The following is a 14,420-nucleotide window of genomic DNA, read 5'->3' as shown; positions in this document are numbered from 1 at the left end:
GATTTATATTTATTTATTGAAAAGAAATATTTTGATATGGGAGGTAATTATTAATTGATCCAGAGTTGGACTTGTATGATGTGACTTTTTTTGAAAACTTTATTTATTACCCATAATTGTGTTAATACATTTAAATACTCTTTACATTTTAGTATAATATTATCATTTATATAATAATATCACCATTGGTTAAACATATGACCTGCACGTGGGTTTGATTCTCAGGGGGCGCAATGAGCTTCATCCACTGTGGGTCCTTTGGCAACGCCCTTTTTGCAACTGCCTAACTATGTAGTACAAGGGGGGGCTAAGACTGAGTCTCCATGTGCCGGTGCCCAGCCCGGATAAAATGCAGGGTTGTGTCAGGAAGGGAATCCAGCGTAAGACTCTGTCAAACCACCAGAGTGACTCGGTGGAAGCAGATTTGCTGTGGTGAGCCCTGAAGGGTTATGGCGAAAGGTGAACAATGTTATTATTATATTATTATAATACTACTTTTCTTTTTTTCAAGTGGCCAATCCTTAAAATATTTAGTCACAAAAGTTAACTTTTCAATACATTGTTAGTACTTTAGAAATTAATTTATCCAATGGATAAACTGTTTTTTGTTGAAGATTTCAAGTGTCAAAAATGGTCTTTTCTTGAAAAGAGATGAAGTTAAACGCATAGTTTAAATTAAGATAATGAAGCATGCACTTTGCAATAACGTGCGGGTTTACACTGGTTCAATGCGTGGGAATTAACTCTCAACTCCCCGAGGCCTTAGACACTCATTCATTTAAAGTCAAGTCAGCGAAAAATTTAATGCATTTTCTTGAGGCCACCTTAAAAGATTATTAAGAAAGCGAGCCACTCCGAGTCTCTCTCTGGCAACAACTCGTTTTAAGGTGGACTGGTATCTATGCTATTGCTCAAGTTACTTTCCCCGAGTGAGCTGCCTTTAAATTACAGTAGATAAACGTCGAGATGTCGCGATAACACCTGTCTTAAGCATCGCGAGAGCACTGTCAAATACAACTCGATTTCTGATTGGTTTGTGATGTTTGTTGTAAGATGGCGCCCTGAGAAATATTAGTGGTGTGAAGAAAGAAAAAACTATAATTAACCTTCGGAAGAAAACAGTACAGCATAAAAAAGACTAGGAAAACAATAATACCACTTTTTCCCCCTATCGTTTGAGGAAGAGGGACATTTCGGAGACAGATAACGGTTTTTGGAAGCTCAAACCTCGGCTTGTAGAGGAAAGAGGTAGTCTAAGCGCTCAGTTGCTAATGCTAGCTTGTTAGCGTTTAAGAAATAACATAATGTTAACGTAACGTTATAATAAGAAGGGTTGATGCTATTGTGTGCTGTTACGACGGGTACCTTAAATCACGAAGCAAACAGATTGCCAACCATAGACTCGTTGACAAAATGTTCTGCTACACCTTGAATTTAATTTGGAAACAACACGTTGCTAGTTAGCACTTTTTACTGTAGCTAACCTAGCATGTTGTGTAATCACCTGTATTTATTAGACGTTGTAATGCTAGGTTACCTTAGATAAAAATGACGCAGAAGCAGCATTGAACTGGTGTGTTTTAGCCAGTTGTTTTTACTCCGACTTTACTCGCTGCGTCAGATTTGGAAAGTGACCGCGCTTTTGTCCCAGCTCGTTTTGACTTGCAGGGTTAACCCTTTCGTGTTACCCTGTTTCATTACCGGCACACTAGCTCAGCTGTAGTTCAGGTTCATGTCACATCTCTAAATATATTTCTTGTCATTTTTTTTATAATGTGTCAGAATTTTTTAATTACAGAAAAGAAAACGTATTTAGTCATTTATACGTGTCATATTTAATAGTTTCTAAGTTTGCTGAAGCCCATATTTACTTCACAGGTTGCATTTGACATCAGAGGACACTATCAGCAGTAATGAACAACTCTATGGATAGTACAGGCTCCTATGAAGAGCTAATGAGACAGAAAGCTCGGAGCATCCCCCAGCATCGCATGAAGGAGTTCCTGGAGTCTTTGGCCAGCAAAGGTCCAGATGCATTACAGGAGTTTAGCCAACAAAGTGGAGACACTACAACCACCACTTCCACCATGGTTTACCATCAGGAGACCAACTGCATCTACACCGACAGCACAGAAGTGGCAGGATCACTGTTGGAGTTGGCATGTCCGGTAAATAAGTGTTACAATATTGAATCAGATGAAACAATGATTTAAAGACTTTTAGTCTTTGGTTAAGCGTTGGCTGGTATACTTCTAGTGTCTTCATTTAACTCTTGATTTGCTACTTTAACTGTGGGGTTGTCTTTGTTTTTAAAGATTTCTGTTTAGCCTTGGTTGAAAGGAACTACCTTCTTGTTGCAATTGTGCAATGTCTCTCTGTGGGACCTTGTTTTGAGTCAGTTTCCTTTTGCAACAACTCTTTAAGATCTGTAACACTTTAATGTAAATGTTAAGACTATTTAGGTATTTACTTTGGCAAAGCGATCATACATTGGTTTCCCTCATTATTCATTGATAAGTATGTTTCTTTATCCAAATCTATTGTAAAAAATAAAACGAGTTGATGACCTGGAAACATGATAGTTTCACGTAGTCACAATCTTATATTAACTTGAACTATTTAATGAATTGAACAAATCCCTTTATGCATTTGACCAACCAATTGGAGCTCTTATGTTAGATGTTGCCCTCCTGATTAGACGAGCGTCATTTGGAGAATAATTTAAGGTATTTTGACTCTTATTTAAATTAAACTTTTGCAGTGAAATGGAAATGTTTTTGTTGTTTTTGCTAGTTGTTCATTTATCGCAGGTTATGTCGTTATCACAACATTGATCACTAATATTGCATATCGTGAGTTTTCTTCATACCGTGCAGCCCTAGTTGACACTGTTGTAAAAATATACCTCTCATTTGCAACTAGAATAACTTGTATTTAAAAATGTTTACATTTAAAACACATGACCCCAAATTAGATCAGATAGAGCTGTATTGCATTATAAATTATGCATTTTTTGCTGCGAAAAAGAAAAATGACTTGCGTTTATTATAGTCAAGAAGAAATTGGAAATATTTAAGAATGATATTTTTTATTTTACAAAGTTAAACAAAACTTTTTCTTTCTTTTTTTTGGCTCAGTGGAGAGTTGACATGTCCATAAATGTTGGCGTAATACTCACAAGAATAAATTGTTTTGTTTTGTTCTTGGTGCAAACAGCTAACAGATATTTCAACTGAATTGAATCTCATTTTAGACAGAACATCTCCACATTTTTAGGACATAAACACAGTTTAAATTTTGGAAAAAAAATTCTATATACTTTGTAATTCTCTAGCATCTGGCAATTATTAAAACTCTTTTCACTAAGTTTTAACAAACCTTAATTTTAGTTTTTTTAATTAATTTTTTTATTTAATAAACTGCCGTTCTAATAGTCTCCAACAATCCTATGAGAAGTTCTTCCTCTGAGTATAAGAATTTTGACATGTAGTATCTTCTGATACAGGTTCAGGTGCAGGTTCAGCCTCAGCAGCAACAGCAGATACAAGAGTCTGCAGCCCAGCAGCAGTCTGTGCAGCAGAATACAGAACAACAGATAGTGCAGGTTTGTATTTCTGTCTATCTGGAGATGTATTTCCTAATTTGGGATATTAAATCACACGTCTAATGCTTTTTTTAGGTGCAGATTCAAGGTCAGCAGCAAGGCCAGATGCTGGGCCAGGTTCTCCAAGTGCCCTCAAGCTCACATCAGCAGCTACAAGGTGTAACCACGGCACAGCTGATTCAGCCAGGGGAGCTAACAGAAGAGCAGCACCAACAGGTTTGCACACAAACAGCAACACAATGTTTTGATTACAAAAAAATTAAATGTTTAATCAACCCTTTATGTTGTAGCTACAAGCACAGCTGGTAGCAGCTGTTGCAGGAGGTCAACAAATCCAGATCCAGACTGTAGGGGCCCTCTCTCCCACTCAGCAACAGGATGGTACTGAGAGAAGAGTAATGGGGACCACAATAGCTGCACCTCAGGGAGCAGGTGTTCTCCAGCCAGCCAAGAAACGCAAGGTGGACATGCCCATCACGGTGTCTTATGCTCTTCCCGGCCAGCAGGTAGCCACAGTCCTGGCTATTCCTCAGGGTCAGGGACAGCAGCAGAGTTATGTGTCCCTTCGACCAGATCTCCTAACTGTGGACAGTTCACACCTTTACAGCGCCACTGGGACTATCACCAGTCCTACAGGGGAGACCTGGACCATCCCTGTTTATTCTGCTCCTGCTGGATCTGGGGGTCGTGAGCAGGTCACACACATTGCCATTCCCCAAGAGGCCTATGGAACAGTGCAGGTTGCTGGAGCAAACACTACAACGATGACAACAATGCCTACACAGGTCACGATTGAGAATGACAAGCTTAAAAATGTGACTAGTCAAAGTCAGACAGCACAGGCTGTTTCCAGCATAACAAGCTCCGGTGGCATGGGGAACCAGGAGGAAGTGGTGCACACACTGTCCGCAAACACCCTGTTTCCTGCCCAACTGATGAATGGGAACATCCACATCCCTGTGGCTGTGCAGGGCTACTCAAACACCACACAGTCACTTATTTGGGACCCCCAGCAGCAGGTACTGCACACACAGGGTCTGTCGGGACAGGAAGCCCAGCAGCTGCAAGTAATAGCACAGGTATGCATCTAGCATCCATTTTTAAAAATCCTTTAAATGCGTTTATGCTGACAGCACAGTGAACAGTTGATATGTCTGAACAGGGTCAGACGGTGGTGGCAGAAGTAGACGGTCAAGGCCAACAGGTGCAGGTCCAAGAGCTGCTTTTGCCTGCTACACTGAAGCCAGAGGAAGGGTTGGATGTATGGCGGCTTTGGGCGCAGCGCAAGAACGCTGAATTAGACAAGTCGGACAAGAACAAACTTGCCCCCATTGGCCGTAAGTTAAAGATTAAAGAAAAAAGATGGTTTTGGTGCAAATCTAACTTTATGCAAGTGTTTTTTTATGTCAGGATATAGTGCACCCCTTCTATTTACAAGAATTTTATCATTCATTTCTCAGGTAAACAACTCAAAATTTACCAGTGTTGTTGACTAACAAAAGCTATCTATATACCATTTTTAATTGTCTGTTTAATAAGGTCAATCCAAATTGATCAACACATCAACACAATTTATGTAAATGTGGCAGAATTTGAAGAAATGTGCTACAGCTATTAAATGTGCAAAATGGAAATGTTTAAGCACTGTTTTAGTTCATCACAACCACACCAACCCACCAGTACAAAAAGCCTACATTATGAGGATTTATGAATTCCTCAAGCTTTGTGATTGACTGGTTTCATTCAGTTTGTGTTTTCTTTTTGTTCATTCATGTGTTCCAGAAGTTGAGTAGAGACGATGGAGTCAGGTCCACACTGTTGTAGTAATGTCATTAAAACACCACGTAGAACGTGTTTTTTCCCCACAAATTGCTGCTGAAATGGCTAATTAGTTGTTTATTTTCCAGATAAATTAGAGATGAAATATATATTTATTCACTTGGCTGCTTATTGTCATCACCTCCACCCTTTTCTATGATATTGATGGACGGTGTTTTTGTTTTTCTGTCAGGACGGCAGGCACTGCGCTTTCAGGAAGACTTGGTGTCTTGTGCGGTGGCTGAGCTCTGTATGGGTCTGTCTTTGATGACAACAGAGGCTCGGGGACTGGAGGGGGAGTCTTATGAGGCTGATGTCCTATACTATATCTTTTTGTGTATTCAAAAAGTGAGCTCCTCAAAGGCACACAAAAACACACCCTGTTCATTATAACATTTTGTAATTGTAATGTATATTGTACAAGAAGGAAATCCCTTAACAAACACTGAATAGTCCTGGATACGGTAAAACCAATATTTAGTGGGATGTTTATATTGAATTCTTTTTTTTTTTAACAAAACAAGGGGTCACTTGTTTCTCTCTGTCATGTTAAGGTAAAGCAGAAAGGCTTTCCAATGATTAAAAATGGGGAGGGGTTTTTGTGTAATTGCAGGATTTTGGTTGGATTTAGCGGCTTTATTTGTGGTGATGGCTGTCATTACACCCACCACACTAAAATCCTCCATTGCTGACTGCTATGATGTAATCAAAGTTATGGACCATGTTTCTTTTTCCCCCCTGTAGTATCTGTTCGATAATGGTCGAGTGGATGACATCTTCTCAGATCAGTACTACACTCGTTTTGCACACAGTCTTCACCAAATCCTGGAACCTTGGAGGCCGTCTGTTCATCCTTTAGGTACCACCAAATGTTTTGGTTTTTTTAAAGCCAGTGTATTTGTTACAATGTTCTTTCCTCATAAAACACAGTGTTCTTTCCTCTAACTGGATGGTAAATGTAAAACAAAACCCAACTCTTTATTACTTTTACAGTTCAGTTAGTAACTTATTTTGTTAATTAACAGGAAATGTATTTATATTTTTATTTGATAGGTGTAGTTATACATAATTTGTTGTTAACATCTTACTTTTTTGTTAGGTAGCTAATGCCCATGTTCTCAATTCCTACAGAGTCCATTTTAAAGTGGGTGTGGGCTTAGTATCACACTGCAGTTCTTTATCATCTTCCCTTACGTTTCCATAACAGGTTACGTTATCCCCAGTCATGTGACGGAGGAAATGCTGTGGGAATGTAAACAGCTGGGAGCTCATTCTCCCTCCACACTGCTCACCACTCTCATGTTCTTCAACACAAAGTGAGTTTTAGAGGGTCAGTGCTGTCATTTGCTTATGATAGAGATCAGACGGGCTGTTTCCATTGACCCTTAAACTTTACATATGTGCCTTATAAACTAATATGTATGCATTTCTAGGTATTTTCATCTGAAAACAGTGGATCAGCATTTGAAAGTGGCCTTTTCAAAAGTGTTAAGACACACCAGAAAGAGTCCCAACAACCCTAAAGATAAAAGCACGAGCATCCGATACCTCAAGTCAACAGAGAGGTTCATTGGGCAGAAAGGTAAAAGCATCAGAGGATCAAATGTCTAAGAGAAAAAACACATTTTAGCAAAAGCTTTGATTCACAATGTCGTCCTTTCTGCTTTTTGTACAGTAACAGACGACATGTATGCAGAACAGCTGGAAGACCCAGAGAATCCACTACGATGCCCCATCAAGCTCTATGATTTCTACCTCTTCAAATGGTAAATATGAAGAAGATGATGAGGAATCCATGGGAAAAAAAGATGAAAAAGTCTGGTGTCATTTAATGTTGCTTTTTAGCTAATTTAACCGTGCAAATTTCTTAACCACAGATTTTAACATGCTTTGAAGACCCAGTAAGAGGAAAATCATGTTTTTGGTGTTTTTACATATTGTGGCACTTTTCTGATGAAGGCCATCATCAGAAAGTTACCACCGAGCTGTGGGCGGGACTGCTGGCGCAAAGCAAACACCCCCCCCCCCCCCCTTCCCATTGCTCAGAGTTTCCCGTAATGCCACTCCTGCTAGCTTAAAGCCCATCACAACCCCAACCTAACATTACTGGTACAAAAAAAAAGCAACATTGGAGCCATCCAGTTGTACAGATTTGAGCCAGATTTCAGCTCAGAGGAGGAAACCAAAGACTTACGTGTATCGTCTACAAGTCAATGCATCAGATAAAGTGGGGCAGGGGGCTTGTGGCCCACCCAATATATTTTACATATTGTGAATGCGGAGTATATTTAAAAAAATATTGTATTTGTTACGGCCACAAACTCCCTGCTCCACTTTATTCTGATGCATGATTTAACATAATTAAATGTAGCTTCTAAATTACAAGGTACAAATGCAAATTCAGAGGCCTGAGTGCAGAACACTTCTACTATTTCTCACCTTCTACTCTGTCAGGGTTTGTTTTTCTAGTTTATTTGAAGAAGAGCTGCTGCTTTTTAAATAAAACATTGAGTTTGTGTAATTGGCATGGTGGGTGCAGTAAACCTTGTACTGTGTGCTAAAAATCTAAATGTGAGAAATGTCGTTGCTAAGCAACTGAAAAACATGGACGCCTAAGAAATCTTTCCTTGTTATTCTCCAGAAGGTCAGTAATTGTATTTTCACTTTCAGCATAATTATTAGCACTTTAGAGCATCTTTGATTGTTGCTGTGTCTTTGAATTTTTTTTTAATCCACGTAGATGAAAAATCATACTTAAAGTTTTTTTATTTCAAAGCTCACATTTGGTGACAGACCCCCCACCCATTTGATATGCTCTCTCTAAGTTTTTCCCGTCTGTTTCTAAAGAAATTTTTAGAAAAAAAACATCTGGGCATCCCAGAAATGTTCTTACACGTTTCTGTTTTCTGTCAGTCCGCAGAGCGCCAAAGGTCGCAACGATACCTTCTATCTGACTCCGGAGCCTGTGGTGGCTCCAAACAGCCCCATCTGGTACTCGACCCAGTCAATCCCGAAAGAGCAGCTGGAGCAGATGCTGGCTCGCATCCTTTTCGTTCGTGAAATCCAGGAAGCCATTAGTATGTCGGAAAATGTGCATTAATGGGACCAGAAGGGAATTAAAAAAAAATGAAGAGACCTCCTTCTTTTCTTCACCTAGCCTTCAATTGCTCATCAAATCCCCCCCACACACACACACTGTTGTGCTAAGGGGAGGCATGTATATGTTTATATTCACCGTGTGTTACCTTACCTTCTACACAAACTGTACATAGGCATACAACACATATAGATTATGATTTGTCTCCTTCAGGCAGTCACTCAGTTACCTTTTACTTTTTGTTTCGGCCAAAGGATGTAGTGTCTAACAATTTTATTGGACCTGAACTCTAATTTAAGTGTTATTTTAACAGTTGGTTGTTCTCACCAATAGTTTGTAATAAGTATTTTCTTTATTTTAATGTGTAATATATTTTTGCATATATCCTCACTTGGGCTGGCCTGTGCTATGCTGCTATTCATGTTCTTCTTGTTTCTTTACTGTTCTTCCTGCTTTGATCACAGCCCGAGTCCCAGTGAATACCTTTGTGGTATTAAAGCTGCTTTGAGCAGCCAGGCTTTGGCCTAAAAACTCGTACAGTTGTGTAAAATCTTTTTTTATGGATATATTCCTGTCTTTGCTGAACTGACCTCTCATTTGTACCTGTTGGACTCCGGAAATGCTGCTCAAGGTGTTTCTCCTCCAAGCTCGGGCAGTAAATCACATCAGGACAAAAAATCCGCCTTGGATTTTGTGCTTTTAAGGGAAACCCACCACCACCTGTCATCCTGCAGTGTGTAGACCTTGCTGTATGTCGGAGGCGGGACCCAGGGAAGGGGCAGGATGCTGAACTCTGCTTGATCCTCATTTCTCTTCTCAGGAGGCTACCAATTCCAACATTTTCTTTTCCTGAAAAGGAACTTCTTTTCTGATTTTCACTGCAAAACAGGAGAAAGATGATCATTTGTTGGCCCTTAAAATGTTCCACAATGTATATTAATCATAGCGCCTTCATAAACTCTGATGGATTTTAATCATCTGAAATGAATGACAGTGCCTGTATGTTTTTGAACATGGATCAGGTTTTTTTTTTGTACAGTCGTTGTACGTGTCTGTTTTTAGTGTCATGTGCATCCTGAAGTGCTGATAACCATTTGTGTGACATGAATTCATGCACAATGAGTTTTCAATACAAGAACTTAATAAAAAATAAGAACAGCCTTTAAAGCAGTTTTGGGGCAGACTTTTAATAAAGCTAGTTGTTTTTGCAGCACAATGCAGATCTTGTTTAAGGCTTTCTTCATGGCCTGAAACTTGCTCTGCCTGCAGTTTTTTTTGTCTTTGTGCAAACGTAGGAACCTTTACTTCTTGTGAAACTCAAGGGATGAGTAGAATAACAGGTCTGACTAGAAGTGCAAAGTTATTTCATTTTCCCTTCACATAAAAACGAATGTGTCACAGACACATGAGTAAGTACATTCAAAATGGAACTGCAACATCAGATTAACAAAAGAAACCTTCAAATTTGCACTTGGATCGTAAGGAACAAGTAGACTGTAAGTAGCAAATCTGTACCGATTATAAAATATGTAATTGTTCCTTTAGAGAGACCTCTTGACCTCGCTATGTTTAAAAATGCTATGGTCACAATTAAAAAACAGCCATGCCCAGAAACGTATAAAATAAACAATTGTGCAGGAGAGTTTACCAAAAAAAGTTTCTTAGAAACAGTGAAAACCTTGCCATCATTTCTGAAAACAGTTTTGATACATTCATTGTTCTGTCATGGTTGTGCGATGGCGCTCGTCATTTAATGTCTTTTTGTACAAATCTTTTAAACAGAAATGTTAGGCCAGTTTTCTGCCTGCAGGAAATGTCCTTGTATTGTATACAAAGCACTTTTTTTTTTCATCTTCGCTGCCCCCACTGGAGGTGCTTCATGCGGGCCAGAATCCTGTCTGGCCATCCTCTGGAATGCCATCAGGAGCCGTTTGACGTCTTCATATTCGATACGGAGGGCAGTAGCCTCCTCAGCAGGTTACCGGGCTTTAAAATCTGCTGCACTGTATTCTGTGATGGTTGAGGTGGGCGTTGGGAGGATTGTCTCCTCTTTCCTGCTTTGTCTCCTCGTCCTGAAGAGCTCTGAGGGCTGACTTTAGTTTGTGGGTTGGCTCCTTGACTCTGAGGCCTGCTGATAGAAAGTGGAGATGCGGTTTACAGGTTGCACTAACCAATGCTGCCTTCCCTGTTGGAGCTCTTTGAGCATGTCCTGCTTTCTCACCTTCCTATCGCTCCTCCACTGAGCCATTGTATCAGACAGTCATGAATTAGTATATATTGATCCTGGGAACACAAAGTTGAGCAGGTGATCTACAGCGAGTCATGGAAAACTCATTCATTTTAGAAATGTGGCTAGATTCCACCAGAGCGGATGATGAGAGCATTGACCCACAGGAGTCTGAACCATGTACATTCGATGGAGCCGCAGGTCTTCCACAGCAGCTTTGATGTTCGGCTGGATCCCTCGCATACACAGCTGCATTAGCCACAACAAGGTGACAAATGTCCCCGACCGCCCAACGCCTGCACTGTATTGTAAAAAAACAGTCAAGATTTACAGAAAAATACTGACACCAGACAAATATGGGGGCTAACTTATAGACTTCAGAGGTCAAACTCCCACCTGCAGTGCACCACGGCCGGCCCCAGGCAAGGAGTGGCCTCCAAATGCTGCCGCACATGCTCAGTGAACACACACAGAGACGAAGGGAGTGGGACATCCTGGTCTGGCCAGGTGGGATAGTAGTAATGTGTAATTATTCTGTCATTTGGGTTTCCTCTCTGAAATGTTAGCGCACATTTTGAATGCACAGGTGACGAGCACAGAAGTCAGAAGACATCCAGGAGGCAGCTGACTCACCTGCTGCAGGTTTATGGTTGTTATGAAAAAATCTGCAGCCTGTTTGCGAGTCACAGTTGTCACTTGAATTGATCCATAATACATGGTCCTAGATTCCAGAGGCCAGTACTTTTCACACATAATCTGAAAACAAAAGTGTCATTTTAGAGATGTAAAAGTCAAAAAAATAAAAGAATCCGCCAAGCTATTGGAATGCCACGATCATTTGTTTTAAAAAGGACAGTGCTTGGCTCTTGTAATATCACATATAAATGTAACCAAGATTCAAATTCAACAAATTTGTGTTTGAATACAAAACATGTCTGGGATATATTCATTAATTAAAGATGACTCGAGTTGAACATCTTAAGCTAAATACGTTACAGATATACATTAAATAAAACTTTTTCTCTGCCAAAACAAAAAGAAATAAAAATGTGTACATGCATAAATCTACTTTGACTGTGTTTCTTTTTTGTCTGGGTGCAGGGATTCCTTACTACTTGTTTTGCCACTTTAGAGTTGAAATACAGTCTAGTTCATAATCCTAAAAGTGCAATCCCATTCTTAACCGATAAGTCTGTGGTGAGCTTTAAAGATTTTTCCAGAGTGTTTTGTTTGGTCAGAGCAGACCAAAGCAATTGTTTAAAGTTATGTCACAATATTTAAAGTAATTACATATCCTCTTGCTCCTTATAGATTGAAAATGTCTTTTTAAAAAGGGATTTGTCATTTTCAATTGAAGTTGTGATGATTTTGTAAAGCAAATGAATCCAAGTTCTTTTTTGATCAGTTGATTTAAAAAAAAACTAAGCCCTTCAGTTAATATTCCATCTTTTGAGTGTAGAGTTTTAAACAGGGGTCGTACAGTGTGTTTTTGTTTCAGTGATGTCACCATGACAATTATCCTGACGTTCTGCTCCCACACCATCCTCCAGAAGTCTGGCAAGGTGTTTTGTAAAGGACCCTGGGTGCAGATGAAGTCTCTTTCTGACCCTCCGCCCTGAATCCAGACACACAAACACAGACTGGTAATGACCTCAGGCGAGACGCAAGAGTAGTAAAACCAACACCCCATAACAATGAGTCTGGAAGTGAGAGATCTTACAGGCACAAAATTTGCATTAATGTAATCAGAGCCTGGATCTTGGTTTTGAATGGACAGCCTCACCCGACTGTGATCATCTACAATCAAATGTGGAGAGCGGACAGACATTAGTGTCACATTTGGTCAGGAACACTTCCCGAAAAGATTTCAAACATCAGAGGCTTCACACTCACACGGCAAAATTAAAGGGTATCTATTCTTCTGTTTGTTGGCGTCTGCGGCGCCTGCTTTGGTGGGGAGGTCTTTCCCAACTTCACTGAGCTCCTGCATAAAGCCAAAGATGGGAGCACGTGTGAACACCTCACAAACCACGGATCTGATGCAAGTTGTATTTCTGTTTGTCTTGGTTACCCTGAACTCTTGTTTAAAGCCTCGGTTGTTGTTAGCAGCAAGCGAGACACATCTTGATTTCAACTTCTGCAAAATTTCAGACCTGGAGAATGTTTCCATCCTGAAAAGCAAGAAGGAAAATTAGCCAGTGCTTTTACTCAAACACTGATTTTATTATTCCATTCTTGCTTCAAGAAAAGCATATTTTAAAAGCATGGATACGCATATATTAAAAATATTAAATAAATGTGCATAACACAAACTGTATAATTTAACCTGAGTTTACAGTTGAAGGCCAAGAATGCATGAAAATAACATTAAGACAAGAGAATTCCATAACTTTGTCAATTTTACCTCAAGAAAATCTTAGAACTTGAAAAGGAAGGAAGTTGGAGGGATTTTAGAGACGATCATGGGAAAAGTTCTGTGAGAAAAAAAAGTCAAATTGAAAAGTCAGAAACGACATTTGTGCATCCTTTCCTCCTTCAAAATAGTAATGAATATGCAAAATTAATCTATCTATACTTCAACTATTTTTCTCTATTAAAAGAAGTTAACCAAAAACTTTACATTTAAGAAAAAGAAGGCTTAGACTATGAGAGACTAAGAAGCTAAGCTCCACATTCACAGAACACAATAACTATTTTACTCACCTGGGCAGAAAAAAAACCTGTTTGAACAAGCTTTGAAACCCAAGCAGCAACAGTGAGACAAAACAGCTTCAGAGGCATACAAAGTTCTACTCTTACCTTTCCTGTATGAAGCCGGGTAGATGAATTGGGTCACTCACAGGAGGATGAAGAGCAAAGGCAGACAATTGTCCCAATCCAACTCATGCCAAAGTGGTCAGGTTATGATTCTGAGTCTGTCCTCTGGCAGGAAAAGGAATGTGATGGTGGGTGGAGACAATGGGTGGAGACAGGAACACTAAACGTCAGGGGAGGGATGTTAGTATTCAAGATGGTAGGAGGTATTGTTTTGCCTCCTTATTATGTCTTCTACCTTAAAAAAATGTCCCTGCTTCTATGAAACGTGCTAAAAAATACGAGGCAATCAGCATACTTGGTTTGAACTTTGCAGGCATTTTGGATGTAAACACAAGCACCTCTTTTAGTTTAAAGATTAAAAACATTTACTGGTGTTGTGACACTTATTTTTTTAATTGCACTGCCAAGAATTCCCAACAATTATCATGGGATTTGACTTTTTTTCTGACCTAAAAGCTATGATTGTCAGGTGATTTCTTTGAAAATACATTTGAGCAGTCAGAAGTACAAACATGATTGATAACTTCTTTAATTTGATAATTTTGCTCATTTTGTCCCCAATTTCTTTAGGTTTTCTTTCTTTCTGTTTGAATTTATTGCAGAGGCACGTGGTCACCTTAGACTAATGAAAAAAAAGGAGGAAAAAGAATCTGGAAATCTGTGTCCCTGCAGGCATAAGGGATTAAAAAGATTAGTACTCGATTTTTGAACACAAAATACACCCAAACTAAAATGAACACGAAACTTGTAGAAGATAGAAAAGGAATACATCTAAACATTCTTTTAAATTACTTTTAGTAAAAAAAAGCTTACTTTAATTTTTTTTTAAATAAAAATAAAATGTAATAACAATGAAT

General features: G+C 39.3%; 2 protein-coding genes across 4 annotated transcripts; one reads left to right on the top strand and one right to left on the bottom strand.

Annotated features, from left to right (window-relative positions):
• The first annotated feature begins 870 nt into the window (after positions 1-870).
• qrich1 (glutamine rich 1) lies at positions 871-9,056 on the top strand. The gene is made up of 12 exons (XM_004070530.4): positions 871-1,248; positions 1,879-2,168; positions 3,506-3,604; positions 3,680-3,820; positions 3,895-4,683; positions 4,767-4,941; positions 5,616-5,770; positions 6,167-6,281; positions 6,630-6,738; positions 6,856-7,004; positions 7,098-7,188; positions 8,336-9,056. The coding sequence occupies exons 2-12, from the start codon at positions 1,914-1,916 to the stop codon at positions 8,520-8,522; spliced, it is 2,265 nt and encodes a 754-aa protein (XP_004070578.1). The 5' UTR covers positions 871-1,248; positions 1,879-1,913; the 3' UTR covers positions 8,523-9,056.
• A 486-nt stretch (positions 9,057-9,542) lies between these two features.
• Positions 9,543-13,868, bottom strand: LOC105354401 (receptor-type tyrosine-protein phosphatase V-like). 3 transcript variants are annotated; one of them, XM_020704745.2, is made up of 11 exons: positions 13,546-13,866; positions 13,151-13,220; positions 12,818-12,917; positions 12,640-12,730; positions 12,467-12,543; positions 12,227-12,361; positions 11,380-11,502; positions 11,143-11,300; positions 10,912-11,047; positions 10,741-10,802; positions 9,543-10,650 (listed from the first exon to the last, which is right to left on the bottom strand). In XM_020704745.2, exons 3-11 carry the CDS (start codon positions 12,914-12,916, stop codon positions 10,440-10,442), a joined length of 1,092 nt encoding a protein of 363 aa, XP_020560404.1. In that variant the 5' UTR covers position 12,917; positions 13,151-13,220; positions 13,546-13,866; the 3' UTR covers positions 9,543-10,439. The 3 variants fall into 3 exon arrangements, with proteins under 3 accessions (XP_020560404.1, XP_020560405.1, XP_020560406.1); XM_020704746.2 differs by having other exon boundaries at positions 9,691-10,647; positions 13,546-13,868; XM_020704747.2 differs by having other exon boundaries at positions 10,605-10,650; positions 10,931-11,047; positions 13,546-13,868.
• Positions 13,869-14,420: the final 552 nt, after the last annotated feature.

Source organism: Oryzias latipes, chromosome 7 (genome assembly GCF_002234675.1).
Source record: "Oryzias latipes chromosome 7, ASM223467v1".
In the NCBI taxonomy this organism is placed as follows: Eukaryota; Metazoa; Chordata; class Actinopteri; order Beloniformes; family Adrianichthyidae; genus Oryzias; species Oryzias latipes.
Note: the sequence above shows the minus strand (reverse complement) of the source record. Positions and strands in the feature narration are given on the sequence as shown.

Excerpts from the sequence above, each read along its gene's own strand:
- qrich1 (XM_004070530.4), top strand. The coding sequence starts at position 1,914 with ATGAACAACTCTATGGATAGTACAGGCTCCTATGAAGAGCTAATGAGA. Across the intron at positions 3,821-3,894 it reads CAGAAGAGCAGCACCAACAG|CTACAAGCACAGCTGGTAGC; the intron begins GTTTGCACACAA and ends TTTATGTTGTAG. Across the intron at positions 6,739-6,855 it reads CTCATGTTCTTCAACACAAA|GTATTTTCATCTGAAAACAG; the intron begins GTGAGTTTTAGA and ends ATGCATTTCTAG.
- LOC105354401 (XM_020704745.2), bottom strand. The coding sequence starts at position 12,916 with ATGGAAACATTCTCCAGGTCTGAAATTTTGCAGAAGTTGAAATCAAGA. Across the intron at positions 12,544-12,639 it reads ATACCCTTTAATTTTGCCGT|ATGATCACAGTCGGGTGAGG; the intron begins GTGAGTGTGAAG and ends ATTTGATTGTAG. Across the intron at positions 11,048-11,142 it reads CCGGCCGTGGTGCACTGCAG|TGCAGGCGTTGGGCGGTCGG; the intron begins GTGGGAGTTTGA and ends TTTACAATACAG.